Source organism: Homalodisca vitripennis, chromosome 7 (assembly GCF_021130785.1).
Source record: "Homalodisca vitripennis isolate AUS2020 chromosome 7, UT_GWSS_2.1, whole genome shotgun sequence".
NCBI lineage: Eukaryota > Metazoa > Arthropoda > Insecta > Hemiptera > Cicadellidae > Homalodisca > Homalodisca vitripennis.
The window spans coordinates 61412501-61425952 of record NC_060213.1 but is presented as its reverse complement, the minus strand read 5'-3'; the positions used below and the strand labels follow the sequence as shown (position 1 = coordinate 61425952).

The 13452-nt window shown below is 32.5% G+C and overlaps 1 protein-coding gene across 1 annotated transcript in view; it reads left to right on the top strand.

Moving 5' to 3' along the window:
- LOC124365912 (putative elongator complex protein 1) overlaps positions 1-13452 on the top strand; it is a 59394-nt gene that overhangs the window by 34336 nt on the left and 11606 nt on the right. The window contains 3 exon segments of the mRNA XM_046822034.1: positions 656-974; positions 3750-3949; positions 12737-12908. Coding sequence (XP_046677990.1) covers positions 656-974; positions 3750-3949; positions 12737-12908 — 691 coding nt within the window.

Below are 13452 nucleotides of genomic sequence, written 5' to 3'. Positions count from 1 at the left end.
ATATACGTAGATCGACACAGAACTTTGTTCTTGTGTGTTTCTTACCTCGTAGGTACTTGTTAGTAAACGGTTTTGAAAATTTGGCAGTCTAACTAATATATTCATGATACTTTTTAATAAGAATTTGTATCACATTCAGAAATTTTAAAACATTGTTATAAAAGATTTCCGTTAGTCTCCCATGAGTCTTATAGATACGTGCCAGACGAGGTATTTGGATTTTTTTATAACCAACTGTAATAACTCATGAAATGCCCTGATATCACTCATGTGAACTCCGCATTGTTTATAAATATTAGATACCCTGGTTTGAAATTTGGATGGAAAATTGAAAACGTTTAATTATAAATGTAATGGTGATAATATCTATATTTAAAGTTATGAAGTTGGGAGAGTCAGTGTGCGAAAACAGTGACTTTAATGACTACATTATCACAGATTCTAGTGATATTTAGGAACATCCAGGTGTACGTAGTTCACTCTAACGTAAGGTTCCTGCCAATCCTATAGTTGAAACCACATCGGGCTTCTAGAAAGATATAGTACCAATGTAAACTCTAATGGACAATACAGTTCCTTTTCAACTTCATATTTAAGGATAAAATACACCTCTAAAATTTCTATTGTGACCTATTTATTGATCATTATGTTTCAGATGGACAATGCCTCTAGATGAACCAGTGTTGACACTAACACAGAAGACAGGATCATCAGGTGCTCTGATTCAGCTGAGTTCTGGGACAGTCCTGGATTTCCAAGACTCACTCAGTCCTTCCTTCACACTACCAGAGCCATGTGTTTCAGTGCGCAGTATGGGTCAGCACATAATCACGCGTGCTCACAACAATCGACTCTATGTTGACAGAGAACTGATAGCAGATAATATCACTTCCTTCTACTGCCTCCCTCACTTCTTGGTGATGACCTCAAGCAGTCACGAGTTGTATGTTACGAGTGCTGAATTGGGTTTTAAGGTATTTATACTCTAAAGATGCCAATGGCCAATTTTCAATTCTTCCAATTTCCTAATGTTTTACCTGAACATTAAAAAAACAGTAAGCATTTCAACAACTCTTAGAGAAATCTGAAAGTAACAAACCTAATACAATTTTCTTCCATTTAAACAAATATTGATTTCATCTTTACAGTAAGGTACAGCATGTATGATTTAATTATAGTGTTAAACCCATTGGAAGCAATCTTTTGTGGCTTCTTTCACCTGCTTAAACCTCTAGATTTGTAATTTCATCTAGATCACCTTCAGCAACCCATTTTCCATGTTTTCGCTACTGGACATTTTTTGCTATTTGTTAATTTCTCGAAACTCTCTAGAGAGATTCTTATCTTTTCCAAGGCCATCATAAAATGTACTCCAATAGCCAGTCCTGTTCACCAATTAACTACTTGTTTCATATTTGTTGATTCCAAGCCCTTCAATTATTTTAGTACTTCTCATTAACTTGCAGGACGTTTTGTAATAATAGCCCTTGGTGTTCATTTTTAAAAGCTCTGTTTTGTTCTAATTCAATGAGTGAACTAGACTATTTATATCTAAAAGACAGAACGTACAACACTGTCACCACTGTTGTTGAAGGTACATGAGCAAATTATCAATATCAATTTTTAAGGCAGACCTGTTTATGGCCAAAGTTTCTCTCTTGTGGGCACAAAATGGTCATAAAAACAATTTGTTAAATAACTATGAACTGATGTGTACACTTTGTTATGCTTTGTAAAAAAACCGGTAGGAGAATATTATTTTAAGCTCAGATTCACAGAATTTCTTTATTTATTTGGCTGGGCATCCCCTGAAAACTTTCCGGTTCTCCACAGAGTATTCTTTGTGACAGTGGTTTTAAGGAGGCTCATATAGCTAACAGTAAACAAAGTCTAAGTTTTAGCCTTTGTGGTCAAGGATGCTTCCTTCTTGACCAGAAGACCACAGACTATTTATAGGTCAGTTAGGTTGTTATAGTCTTCAAGGACTCTAACCACTCTTTCAGTGCCACCAGCTCTCAGCCTTGGAGCTAGATCCTGAAGCTAGTCCCCTATGTTGTCATTATCAAACAGCAGAGCAAAAACATCTTTCGCTGTGAAACGCTTCATAAAATACAAGCACAAAGCTTGTTCCAGATGTTAATTTTGAGATAGTAATGATTTATTACGTTATTTTACATTCAATATTTGCAACACAAAATTTTGTTGTGGGGCAATGCCAGCAAAACAGATGTAATTTTTAAATTCAAAAACAGTGTTTTCTGGAAAGAGAGTACCATTTAAGCACTACATTTAAGAAACTACAAATTGTAACTGTTTCTTCTTTATTTATATTGAATTGTATACTTTACATACAAAATAAAATAATATGTACCAAAACTAGCATGTACTCCACATGACAAAAAAAAAAATAGATTTTAATTATCCAATCCACAAATTGAAGTTTATTGAAAACTTTACTCATTATTCTAAAAAAAATATTTAAAAGTAATCTACCTTAATGTATTAAAGTTATTTAAGTAATATAAATCAATTTAAAGAATCAGTAAAGACCTATTTGTGTGATAAAGTATTTTATAGTATTACTGACTTTTTATATCATAGCTAATATACACATTGAAAAATTGTATTAAGTTATTTAATTGTTAAATCTACATTTTGTTTTTAAGATTTAGATTTTAGATTAAGATAACTTGACAATCTCACCAGTTTTGTATCTTTGCTATATGTGTAAGATGGAAATGTGACAGTAAATAAATTTTCATTTGAATTTGAAAACCTACTAGGAAGATAGATAGTGTTATGTTATCCTTCGACAGGCTTATAGCTTAACCTCTTAACTCTTTTCCTTTTATTAGTGGACTTCGTGCCTTTTTGCTTCCTCAACATAGTTTCTGGAACACAAAGTCAGTCATTGTTTACTCCCTCACTATCTGCGCACACAGTTTGAATGGGAGCTTGAGGCTTTAGTCCAGTTCACTTTCCTGCAACTCAATGTGTATGGACTTATCTTCTAATGAACAGACAGTTGTCCAAAGTTAGATTTCCAGACACAAATGCTTGGTGCAACAATTCCAGATCAATATGTATTGGGTTGGTTTTTAGTATTGTTTGTTTGGCCAAACACACACCAGAATACCAATTTCAAGGCAGAGGTTCAATGAAAGCAGGAATATCTTGGGTTGACCTTTGATGGAAAGCTAGTTTCTTGTTTGGATCTCTCCATTGCTCTTGAGTGATGCTAGGTAGTACCATCCCGGGAGAGGTACTTGTCTTGAACTAAGGGGATTATCTTTCAACCATTATCCATCTGTCAATCCCTAGACTCAATGTCTAATGTCACAATTTGAGCTTTCACTCTTCCAATAGTCAAGGATTGCAACAATATCTCTTATAATAGTTCATGTGAATTTTTATATTTTTTGTGATTCCAGAAGTCCTTCTGTTGATATGGATTTTGGGTTGTCCAAATTTTGTTATTCATAGTTTTAGTGTAAAAAGTAATCAGGGATACAGGCGATGTTAAAATAATTTAGGTAGCTTATTCCTTTGGGCCTATTGTACTCTAAATCCGTAACTCATCGATAAAATATTTCAAAATCACATAGGCCAAAGCTTATGTGAACTGTTAACCAGCCGGCAGCCATAAAGATCGATCAGTTCTACTAGGTTCATCTGTCGATCTTTGCTGATTATCTTTGATTGTATGGTTCAATCCAAGATGACCTCATAGATCATGTATGTCTATGCAGGTGGAGAAGGAGAGCGGAACTAACACGGCACGCCGGTTGGAGCGGGGGGCAACCGTGGTTGTAGCGATGGACCATTCAGTTGTTCTGCAACTACCCCGAGGCAATCTGGAGACGGTGGAGCCGCGGGCACTTACTCTGGTCACAGCTGGTAAACTGCTGGACATGGGAGAGTTTAAGGCAGTCGCACAGTTATTGCGGAGGTAGGTGCTTTAATTTGGTTCACCATTTTAGGGTGTGTCAAAATTTTTGTTTCCTTACAAAATTCTAAAATTGTATTAAGTTCTTTCATTGGATTTATTCATAAACATAATAGGTTTCAACAACTTTTCTTTATCCTCTAACGATTTAATCGTAATATTAGAAGGGTTCATCTTTATTGAATGTGTTTTACAAGAAATAAGTATTTAAATTCATATAATTATTTAAAACTTGTGCAGAATACAATAAAATTCAGTTTGTACAACTTTGATATTTTAAACCCTAATGCAAAGTTTATAGTTATTGTATTTCTTTTTAACTTATTATTGTTGAATATGCTTTACAAAATGCACCTAAATTGATTTTTACTCTCTATTTAAATGGAGCTATTGAAATGAATTTTGTTTTAAGTAATCAAGCAAAATAAATTAATATGTTGGGATTACATTCAGTTTTTAAGGCAATTAATCTTCAACTCCTTTAGGTAATCTTTAGTCTTAGCTCAGATCTGAACAGGGACTGGTGACCAAGTGACAATCTGAGTGAGATAATTGTTGTTTGTCGATTGCCACTAGATAGCACACAGAGTGGTTCATATTGGCAAAAACTTTCAGCACTGTATGACATATCTTCTCATAGACTGTTACGTAGAACGAAGTCAAATTAATAACAGTACAAATAGTAATCAATCATTTAATCAATAATATCTTTATTCAAGACATACATAAAATGTACATGAATGTGTCATTCTTAATAAATAAATTTAAGGTGATGTTATATTAGTTGCACATATATACAATCCTTTTAATGTAAATTATTTTCAAAATCTTAACATAGTTGAAAATAGGTTTAATATTATTTAAATCGTTTTTATTACCAAATTATAATTAATTCCACTAGACTTCAGAAATCAAAATCAAAATAGGCCTACATGGCTCTGGGAGTAAAACTCTTCAAAGTTATAACATGATAAATCCATTAAAAACGGTTTTAATTTATTTTTGAATCTAACACTATTGTTTTCATTCCTGATGCTACCTGGCAGGTTCCCCATAAACTTGATTCCCATATAAGTTAAACTTTGCTTAAATTTTTCTTTATTATGTTGTTTTATTTCAAAGTTATTTTTGTTTCTAGTATTATAATCATGAACATGTAGTTGTCGTGGTAATTTAGTCTCATTATTTTTTATATATAATACTGTTCTATATATATATATAGAGGCTGTATACAGTCATAAACTCGAGCTCTTTAAAATATAACTTACATGACTCATCTTTTTTGAGTTTTAGAATCACCCTAATTGCCTCCTTTTGTAGATGTAAAATTTTATTCAGGTTTACAGCACTTGTTCCCCCATACACTTCAATCCCGTATGCGATATGTGAATGAACCATGGCATAGTACACTGATTTCAAGGTTTGTTTATTACAAAAAAGGTGCTAGCCTTCTTAGTGCAAAGATTCCTGAACTTATTTTGTTACATATTTTTCGTACATGAATGTTCCAATTAAGTGTATTATCTAAATGTAGCCCTAAAAATTTAGTTTCTTTATCCACGTTTTTCATATTAATTTTGTTTGATTCAACATTTTTGCAAGTAAACTGTATAAAAGTAGTTTTATTATCATTGAGTAGAAGATTTATGTTATTTAAATAACTTTTTAACAATGAAACTGATTCGTTACATTTCTTCTTTGTTGTACCTAATTCCATATCGGCAATGCACAAGTTTATATAATCTGCATACAAACAAATTTTACTATTCTCAATTATATCATACAGATAATTAGGTAAACCCCCCAAGTAGCACAAGAACAGGAAAGGGCCTAATATTGACCCCTGTGGGACAGAGTAGATCACATTTTTTGTATGAGACCTAACATCATGCTGATTATTTTTTATAATACTTAACATTAACGAACTGCTGACGGCCTTCCAAGTACGACTTAATCCAGCTAAGCTCTTTACCAATGATACCATAGCTTTTTAATTTTTCTAGTAATATTTTATGATCAACACTGTCAAATGCTCTAGTCAAATCTAGGCAGGCGCCAACAATGTTGTATCCCTCATCTCTCTCTAAATCCATCTCCCTCATCCCTCAAGTTCTCTAAAATGTGTTCAATATAATTTCTTAATGCTGTTAATGTGGATCTATTTTTCCTGTATCCATGTTGATCAATGTCAAGTAATTTATTGTTTTCAAAATAGTCAACTAATTGAATCAGCACACTCTTTTCAAATATTTGAGATAAGGACGGTTGAATAGCTAATGGTCTGTAGTTAAGAGGATCAGTACAATCCCCTTTTTTATGTACTGGTATTACTTTTGAAACTTTTAATTGAGAAGGATATATTCCAGTTATGAGTGATGTATTAATTACATGTAAAAGAGGTTTAATTAGTGGTAATTTCACTTCCTTACCAATTTTCATGGGTATATCATCATACCCTGCTGACCACTTAGGTTTTATTGAATCAATTATCTGATGTAGAGTTTTATCATCAATTGTGTTACAAATAAATCTGGATTCCGTTACTTGCTGTATCGAATCCTCTGTTTGAACATCATTTTTACTTAGATTAGGGATAACATGAGTATCAACCATTTCAACAAAATTGTTATTACAAATATTTGCAACTTTGTATGGATCCTCTATAAGAATACCATCCTTTTTAAGTACAATATTAGGTGACTGCTTTTCTTTTTTGTTTTTAAATCAAAATGTTTTTTCTTTTTACATAAAATTGTTTTTTTTTTAGATATTTCTTGTGTGCTTTCATAGTTTTTTTTAGATTTATATTACTCTTATCTGTCCTATACTGCTGATGCATGTCAATAAGCTTATCATGTTCATTAACAATTTCATCATCTACCTACTCTTTATTTTGGTTTCCTTTTGTAATTTTAGTCAGAGGAAAATGCAAATCAAAATAATATTTAATCAAGTTGTAAAAATAAAGAAACTTATCTTCAACAGAACTTTGGTAAAGTTCGGTCCAGTCTTGTTTCTCCAAGTTGCCTTTAAACAAGTAAATTTTATCTTTTCTATACTTCCTGCCCATTACTGTATTTTTTGTATTATGACCTCTTTTATTATTAATGTTTACTATTTTAAATAGTTGTGCATCATGATCCGATAGAGCAGTTATCAAACATTCCACTCCAAAAGAATTTTCGTCTAGGTTTGTGATGAAATTATCAATAGCAGATTCACATGTTTCTGTTATTCTAGTAGGTATTTTTATAGTATATTTAAACCCATGCATATTGATAAGACTAACAAAGTCTGTTTCCTTTCTGCCCTCCCTCAAAACATTCACATTAATATCCCCACCTATTAAAACATTTTTGTTGATTTTACAAGTTTCTGCCAAAAGTGTGTTTAATTTTTCAAGAAAAATGTCTATTTTCTCAGAGGGTGTTCTATAAAGTCCAGCCACAATAAATTGTGTCTGGTCTATCTTAATTTCTATAGTACATGACTCAAAAACTTTATCTTGATTTAAAGTGTTTATAGCATTAACAGACATTTTTTCACACTACTTAATTTCTCTGATTATTAAAACCCCTCCCCCCGGACAAGAATTTCTTACGTACCAGTTTACGCAAGAATAGCCAGGTATTTTAATTTTATCTATTACATTTTCGTTTAATTTGTGTTCTGTTAGAACTACTACATCGGGATTTATTTCCTGTAATGTAATAATTAATGCGTCAATTCTAGATTCCAAATGTTGAATGTTTTGATGGAAGACAATTAAGTGATTTGGTAACATATTCCCTGTATTATTATTATTTTTAGATGTATGATTAGTGCCTAATTTTCTATGTCTGTTAGAATTGATGCAGTTATTATTTATGTTAATGGTGAGAACACCGATAGATCTAAAAAACTTGAGCCCTTATTCTCTATTTCCACAGTCTTAATTAAGTTTGACATTAAGTTATTCTTAGGTTGGCTTGTCCTGCTAGTAAAAAGAGATTCCAGTTGCTTAGGGCTAATACTAGAGTTTTCTGAACCTAAAACATCACTTATCACTTCACTATGCCCCGTACTAACTTTTTCACCCCCCTCCACACAACACACTACCGGCGACAACATCGATTCAACCTTAGAAACCTCGGAGAAAGTGATGGATTTTCTTTGCTGTGACCAAAGAGAGTAAATTTTGTGACGAAGATTCTCTGCAATGTCATTGACTGACAGTCCATTCCACAGTTGTCGGTTTGAATTTTCATTATGTATGATGATTGAAATAGAAGCTCCTGTGATCTGCTGAAAGTTCACTATATTGGCAGCAAAGATGTCTAATGGAATATTATCCCGAACACAACCCATAGGGGAGCATATTAATTTCTTTAAACCCCTTCTTTTAAAGTCTTCTGTGAAATGTCTGAATGCAGTGTTGTAATCTGATATATGTGGTTTACTATTATAATGTGGTTTTGTGACTAAACCGTAGAAGTTAGCTCCATTTGCAATTTCTTGATGGGTTAGATATTTACTCTGGAGAGATGATGGTTTACCAATTAGATTTTTAAAAACTGTTGCCACCCCGGCACTCATATTTCTTTCATGATCAAAGTCTCCAGAAATGCTGTGGGCAAAAGCCCAGAGATCCTTGTTTTAAGTTTGATTTAATTAATTGTTTCATATCAGATTTAATTACATCTATCTGGCACTCCCCCTTCATTGATTTAAAATGATCGTCTTTATCACCTGTTTTATTATTTGGTAATTCCCCATCAGGATATAAATGAGCATTACTAAGAGAATTTATTAACATATAAGCCAACTTTCTTTTACCTCGATAATTAAGGTGCAAGCCATGTCGAGTAAAGTGAAACCTTTTCAGCTCTTCAAGATCAATGATCACTACTCTGTTCATCCTCACTGCAAGTTCTCTTATATAGCTGTTTACCAAACATATTTCATCATGAAGAGGATCACACAGTTTTAGGTCGTAACGATGGGGTATAGTGGTTATTAGTATAGTTTTACTTTTACTTAGCAATTTCAAGTCTTTCTATAAGGTACTGTAAATGTTCATAGTTGTTTTATTTGTAACATCATTTGTACCCGCAATTATTATTACTGGATGGTGGCCAGATCTTTCAGCTTGTCTATAAACTTCCTGAGTTGATGCCCTGGGTATAACTAGACCATTTATTCTAATCTTGCCCTTACTACAGGTGTCGATTATTTCTGGAAGATCTCTTCCATGGCTGTCTGTGTAAAACTCAAATCTCATTGGTAGAGCCTCATTCACACCTCCTTTACGAGTTTCTTCCATGGTTGAAGATTTGTTATCATGCTGCATCCTCAGTAAGTCAGTACTGTTATTGTGCCGAAGAGGAGCCAAACAATTGGCTGCACTTTGAACCGAAAGAGACTCCCTTACCCGTGATTTAAATAAGAGTTCTTTTACTGTAGTGCAATCAAATTTCAGATATTGGTTATTAAACCATAAATAAACAAGACATGACCTCTTCATTATTATGTCACTTTCATGTATATGTAGCAGTGATGAACTATTTATGATCAAATTTGAGATGTTGTTTTCAATGATTCCTCTCATCAGCCAGTCAACGCACAGCAGCATGTATATGCCGCAGTCAAGTGAATTGTTCTACTGGGGCCAAACAATGCTTTAAAAGTAGCTTGTTCAGAAGAGACACACTTTGATAGTTTATTGAACATTTCTACGGCTGGTTTTAAGTTGTATTTTTTGATTGAATCAAAATAGTAGAAAGTATTGTCAGTTCTAAGATAAAACAAGAGACTCCAGTGTGTGCCTGAACCCTCCCCTTCTGTAAAAATGTAGCTTTTGTCTTTTAGCGAAGATACCACCAAATTGATATCAGTGAAACTCCTGATTGCGTGGCTAACCCCTGGGTCTATAAAAGCAGTATTGAGAGCTTCCATTTCACAGTTGTTTAAAGTTTTAAAATATACTTCAATAGTATCGTCGGTTATCCATTCATTCCCCAAGAGAGCAAGACTGTAGCTACTATTGTCTATGGTTTGACTGCCTATGCTTTGTTGATTTATTTTTAGTTGTGTATTGTTGGAAGAAGGTAGTATACACTTTTTCTGGGAAGAGTTTAGAAGCAATTTCAGAATTTTATGTTCTGTTTTCAAGTTATTAAGTTCTTTGGATACATTCTCATGCACTGAAATCAATTCACTTTTTTGCTTGTTGGCACTGTTCATAAGCATTTTAAGGTGTTTTACTTCTTGCAAGGCACGTTTCAATTTATCTGCACATTTTTGCTTATCCTCTTCAAGTTGAAAAATAAGATTACTTTGGAGTTCTGTGTCAGTTTTAGATTTTTCACGTACAAAATTAATTTTACTAATTTATTCAGTTTCCATCCTCTCCTTTTCCTTTGCTAAGACATTTATTTTATTTTCCATTTCCTGTATTTTGCAATCCATTTCTAAATTCATTTTTGTTTCATAATTTTTTAATTGAAAAATTTGTTGCTTTAATTTCTCATTTTCTTCTACTAATAAGCTACCAGCTGTAGCAGCGAGTGTGAGAGTGGAATTAATATCAACTGCATTCTCATTGCCAAGGTTCTGAATTTGCTCCTTTAAATTGTCCAAACTAATGTTTAGATTGGGATTATTTAAGTTACAAATGCAGTTTAAACATTTCCAGTTGTTTGAATTTTCTTTACTCAATTTATTAAACTCTGCATCGGTCATGCTAGTACATTTTTTATGATACCACAATTTACACACACCATTACAAAGTACTGCTGATGATCTAATCCCCGACCCACAAACTCCACAAGGAAATTTAGGCATTTTTTATATGTTTTTTTTTTTTTGCAGCGATAAGTTTGATAGTTTAATAATAGTTATAGTTAAAGGAGAGATAAATTAATAAACTGTTATTATCCAATTATTCACATATAGCAAATATATGTTTCTCTATAATATTGTGACTGTAAAAAATTACTGTGTTTTTATCTGAACGACACAAATAATATTGCTGGTAAAAAGTAGTCTCAGTTTGCACCCAATCCTGGGAAGTAGGCATGCAGTAACAGTCGCCAGTGACCTTGACTGTTGAGCCATTCAGGATGGCAAGATAACAGCTGCAGTCTGTTTAAAGTTAAAGCTGTTTGACATTTGTCTGGTAATAATCTAGTGCGCCTGTTCCTGTTTCCAAGTTACTACATGAATCAGACTAGTGTTTCACTTCCTGTTCAGCCACTAATTAATCAACAAATATTAATTAAGAGAACTTTTATTTTTACTTATATCTCACTTGTAACTTTGGATATGATAAAAAATAAAGTCATTATTATACTTTACACTTCAACTTCATTCTCATAGAATCTCTTAGAGAATCTCTTCTTCAACTTATCTCATAGAGTGCTTCATTGTTTTAAAAAAAACTCCAATTAAAACTATGCTTAAAAATGTGCTTTGACAATGCCAAAACTGTAAGTATTTTTATTTCTAATACTTTCTTTACTGATAAAAGATAATTGAAACCTGATACTTGGGCCGAGTTATGGTATCTATTAAACTGTAGTTACCCACTTAAAAGCTATCCCAATTACATATTTAGCACCTAATCATAAATCAAAACTGACACTGAAATCACCAACACTTCCACCTCATATACATTGAATACATTAATAAAAAAATAAGGTCTTGTGTGCATAATACCACACAATAGAAGTAAAAACTTTGTTTCGTCAAAAATCAATATAGTTGAAAAAAATGTGATGACATTATTAGGCACTCAGATTTTTCTTCAATCAATTACTTTAGATCTCAAAATTATGACAGTATATGGCCTTTATATATTTCAAACTCTCGTATATTAAAGAACACCAGCTGATTATCTCAGTGGAAAATTAAGGACAATGTTATAATACAAGAGCTTGAAAAGAGGTACAAAGTGGGCATCACAACTTGCTTTTTTTTGTGAAGAAGGCAAGTTACACCGGTCTAAAGATGTATAGAAAGCTGTATCGGACAATTAAAAAATTCATAAGTTATTTAAACAAATTATTGATTAATTTAGTACCGTACTCAATAATAGAATTTGAGGAAGAGTTGACTATCGTGTAATGTATGTGAGCAATAGTTAAGTGTAAGTGTTTGTATGGTTTATTTATTTTATTACATTATAATGTTATTTATTTTATGTCATGTATGTTTGTATGTATGCGTTTTGTCTTAGCTGTATAATACAGTTGTAGTATTCTTATTCAAACGCTATTCACTGTACATTGTACAAATTTATGAATAAAGTAATTTCTGATTCTGTATGCAAAAAACAATGTAACCTTGCTCTGTCATGTTTTCACTGGTGAAAATGCTGAGAGAAAGAATAGAAACCAAGCTGGTCCCTTAATTTTCACAGAGCAACCTTTAAACATTCCACTCTACCAATGCACTTCAGATTAACTAAGCTAAGTGACAAAAAAAGAACACTAGGCATATTGTAAAAATTTATTTATTGTTTACAATTAGTTGAGAATTTTGTATTTATATTTTTATAAATTTAATAATATCTTACATAATTAATTCAGAACACATAATGTATCATTCTTTCAATGTTATAGAATCTTAAATCGTGTAATAATAGTTTGTTTATATCAATTTTTGAAGTGAGTGTACATGGAGTACATATCAATTTGAATAGTATCATTCCAAGCAATTTTATTTTATTAATAAACTAATCCCAAAAGTAATTAATTCAGCTAATTTTACCCAATGAAATTACATGTTATATTGATCCCAGTTTTGTTGCAGACAGAGGATCAATCTGAACCTGTGCGTTGATCACAACCCATCGGCATTTCTGTTGTCAGTACACAGATTTGTGGCGCAAGTGCACGACCCACAGTGGCTCAGCGTGTTCCTGGCGGAGTTGACAGAGGAGGATGTTACTCGCACCATCTACTCAGGCTTTTACAAACAAATGGTAAAATTTTTTCACACTTTCACATGTGCTTTGTTTTTTGAAAAGTTTTATCAGATACGAGATTTGAACATTCTGGATTTGACCATCATTACGTTATACCTGTAAGTTCAGTTTTGTGAAAAGGTCTAGCTAGCCGAACAAAACTTTTAAACGGGAGAGTGTTAAAATTTTAATATGTAATGTTATAAGATTTTAGGAGGTAAACAATGGTTTTATAGATGTGCATATTAAATTATACATTTTTAATTGTAAAAGTCAGTATTCAACACAAAATTAGGCCTAAATTTACCTTACGCTAGACTTCTGAGCCTAAAAGTTGATATTATACTTTTCCAACAATTTAAACTTATCCAACCTTTAAATTTTTATAACAAAAGAAGCAATATTTTTTAGAATATTTTTTTCAGCTAGATTTGCAGTATCAACAGTCCTAACGACTGGTAAAAAATTTCACGCAACCTCACGAAGTCCGTTACACAACACATGGTGTGGTGCACACCTACATTGCAACACTTAGATAAGTCATTTAAAATCAACTTACCTT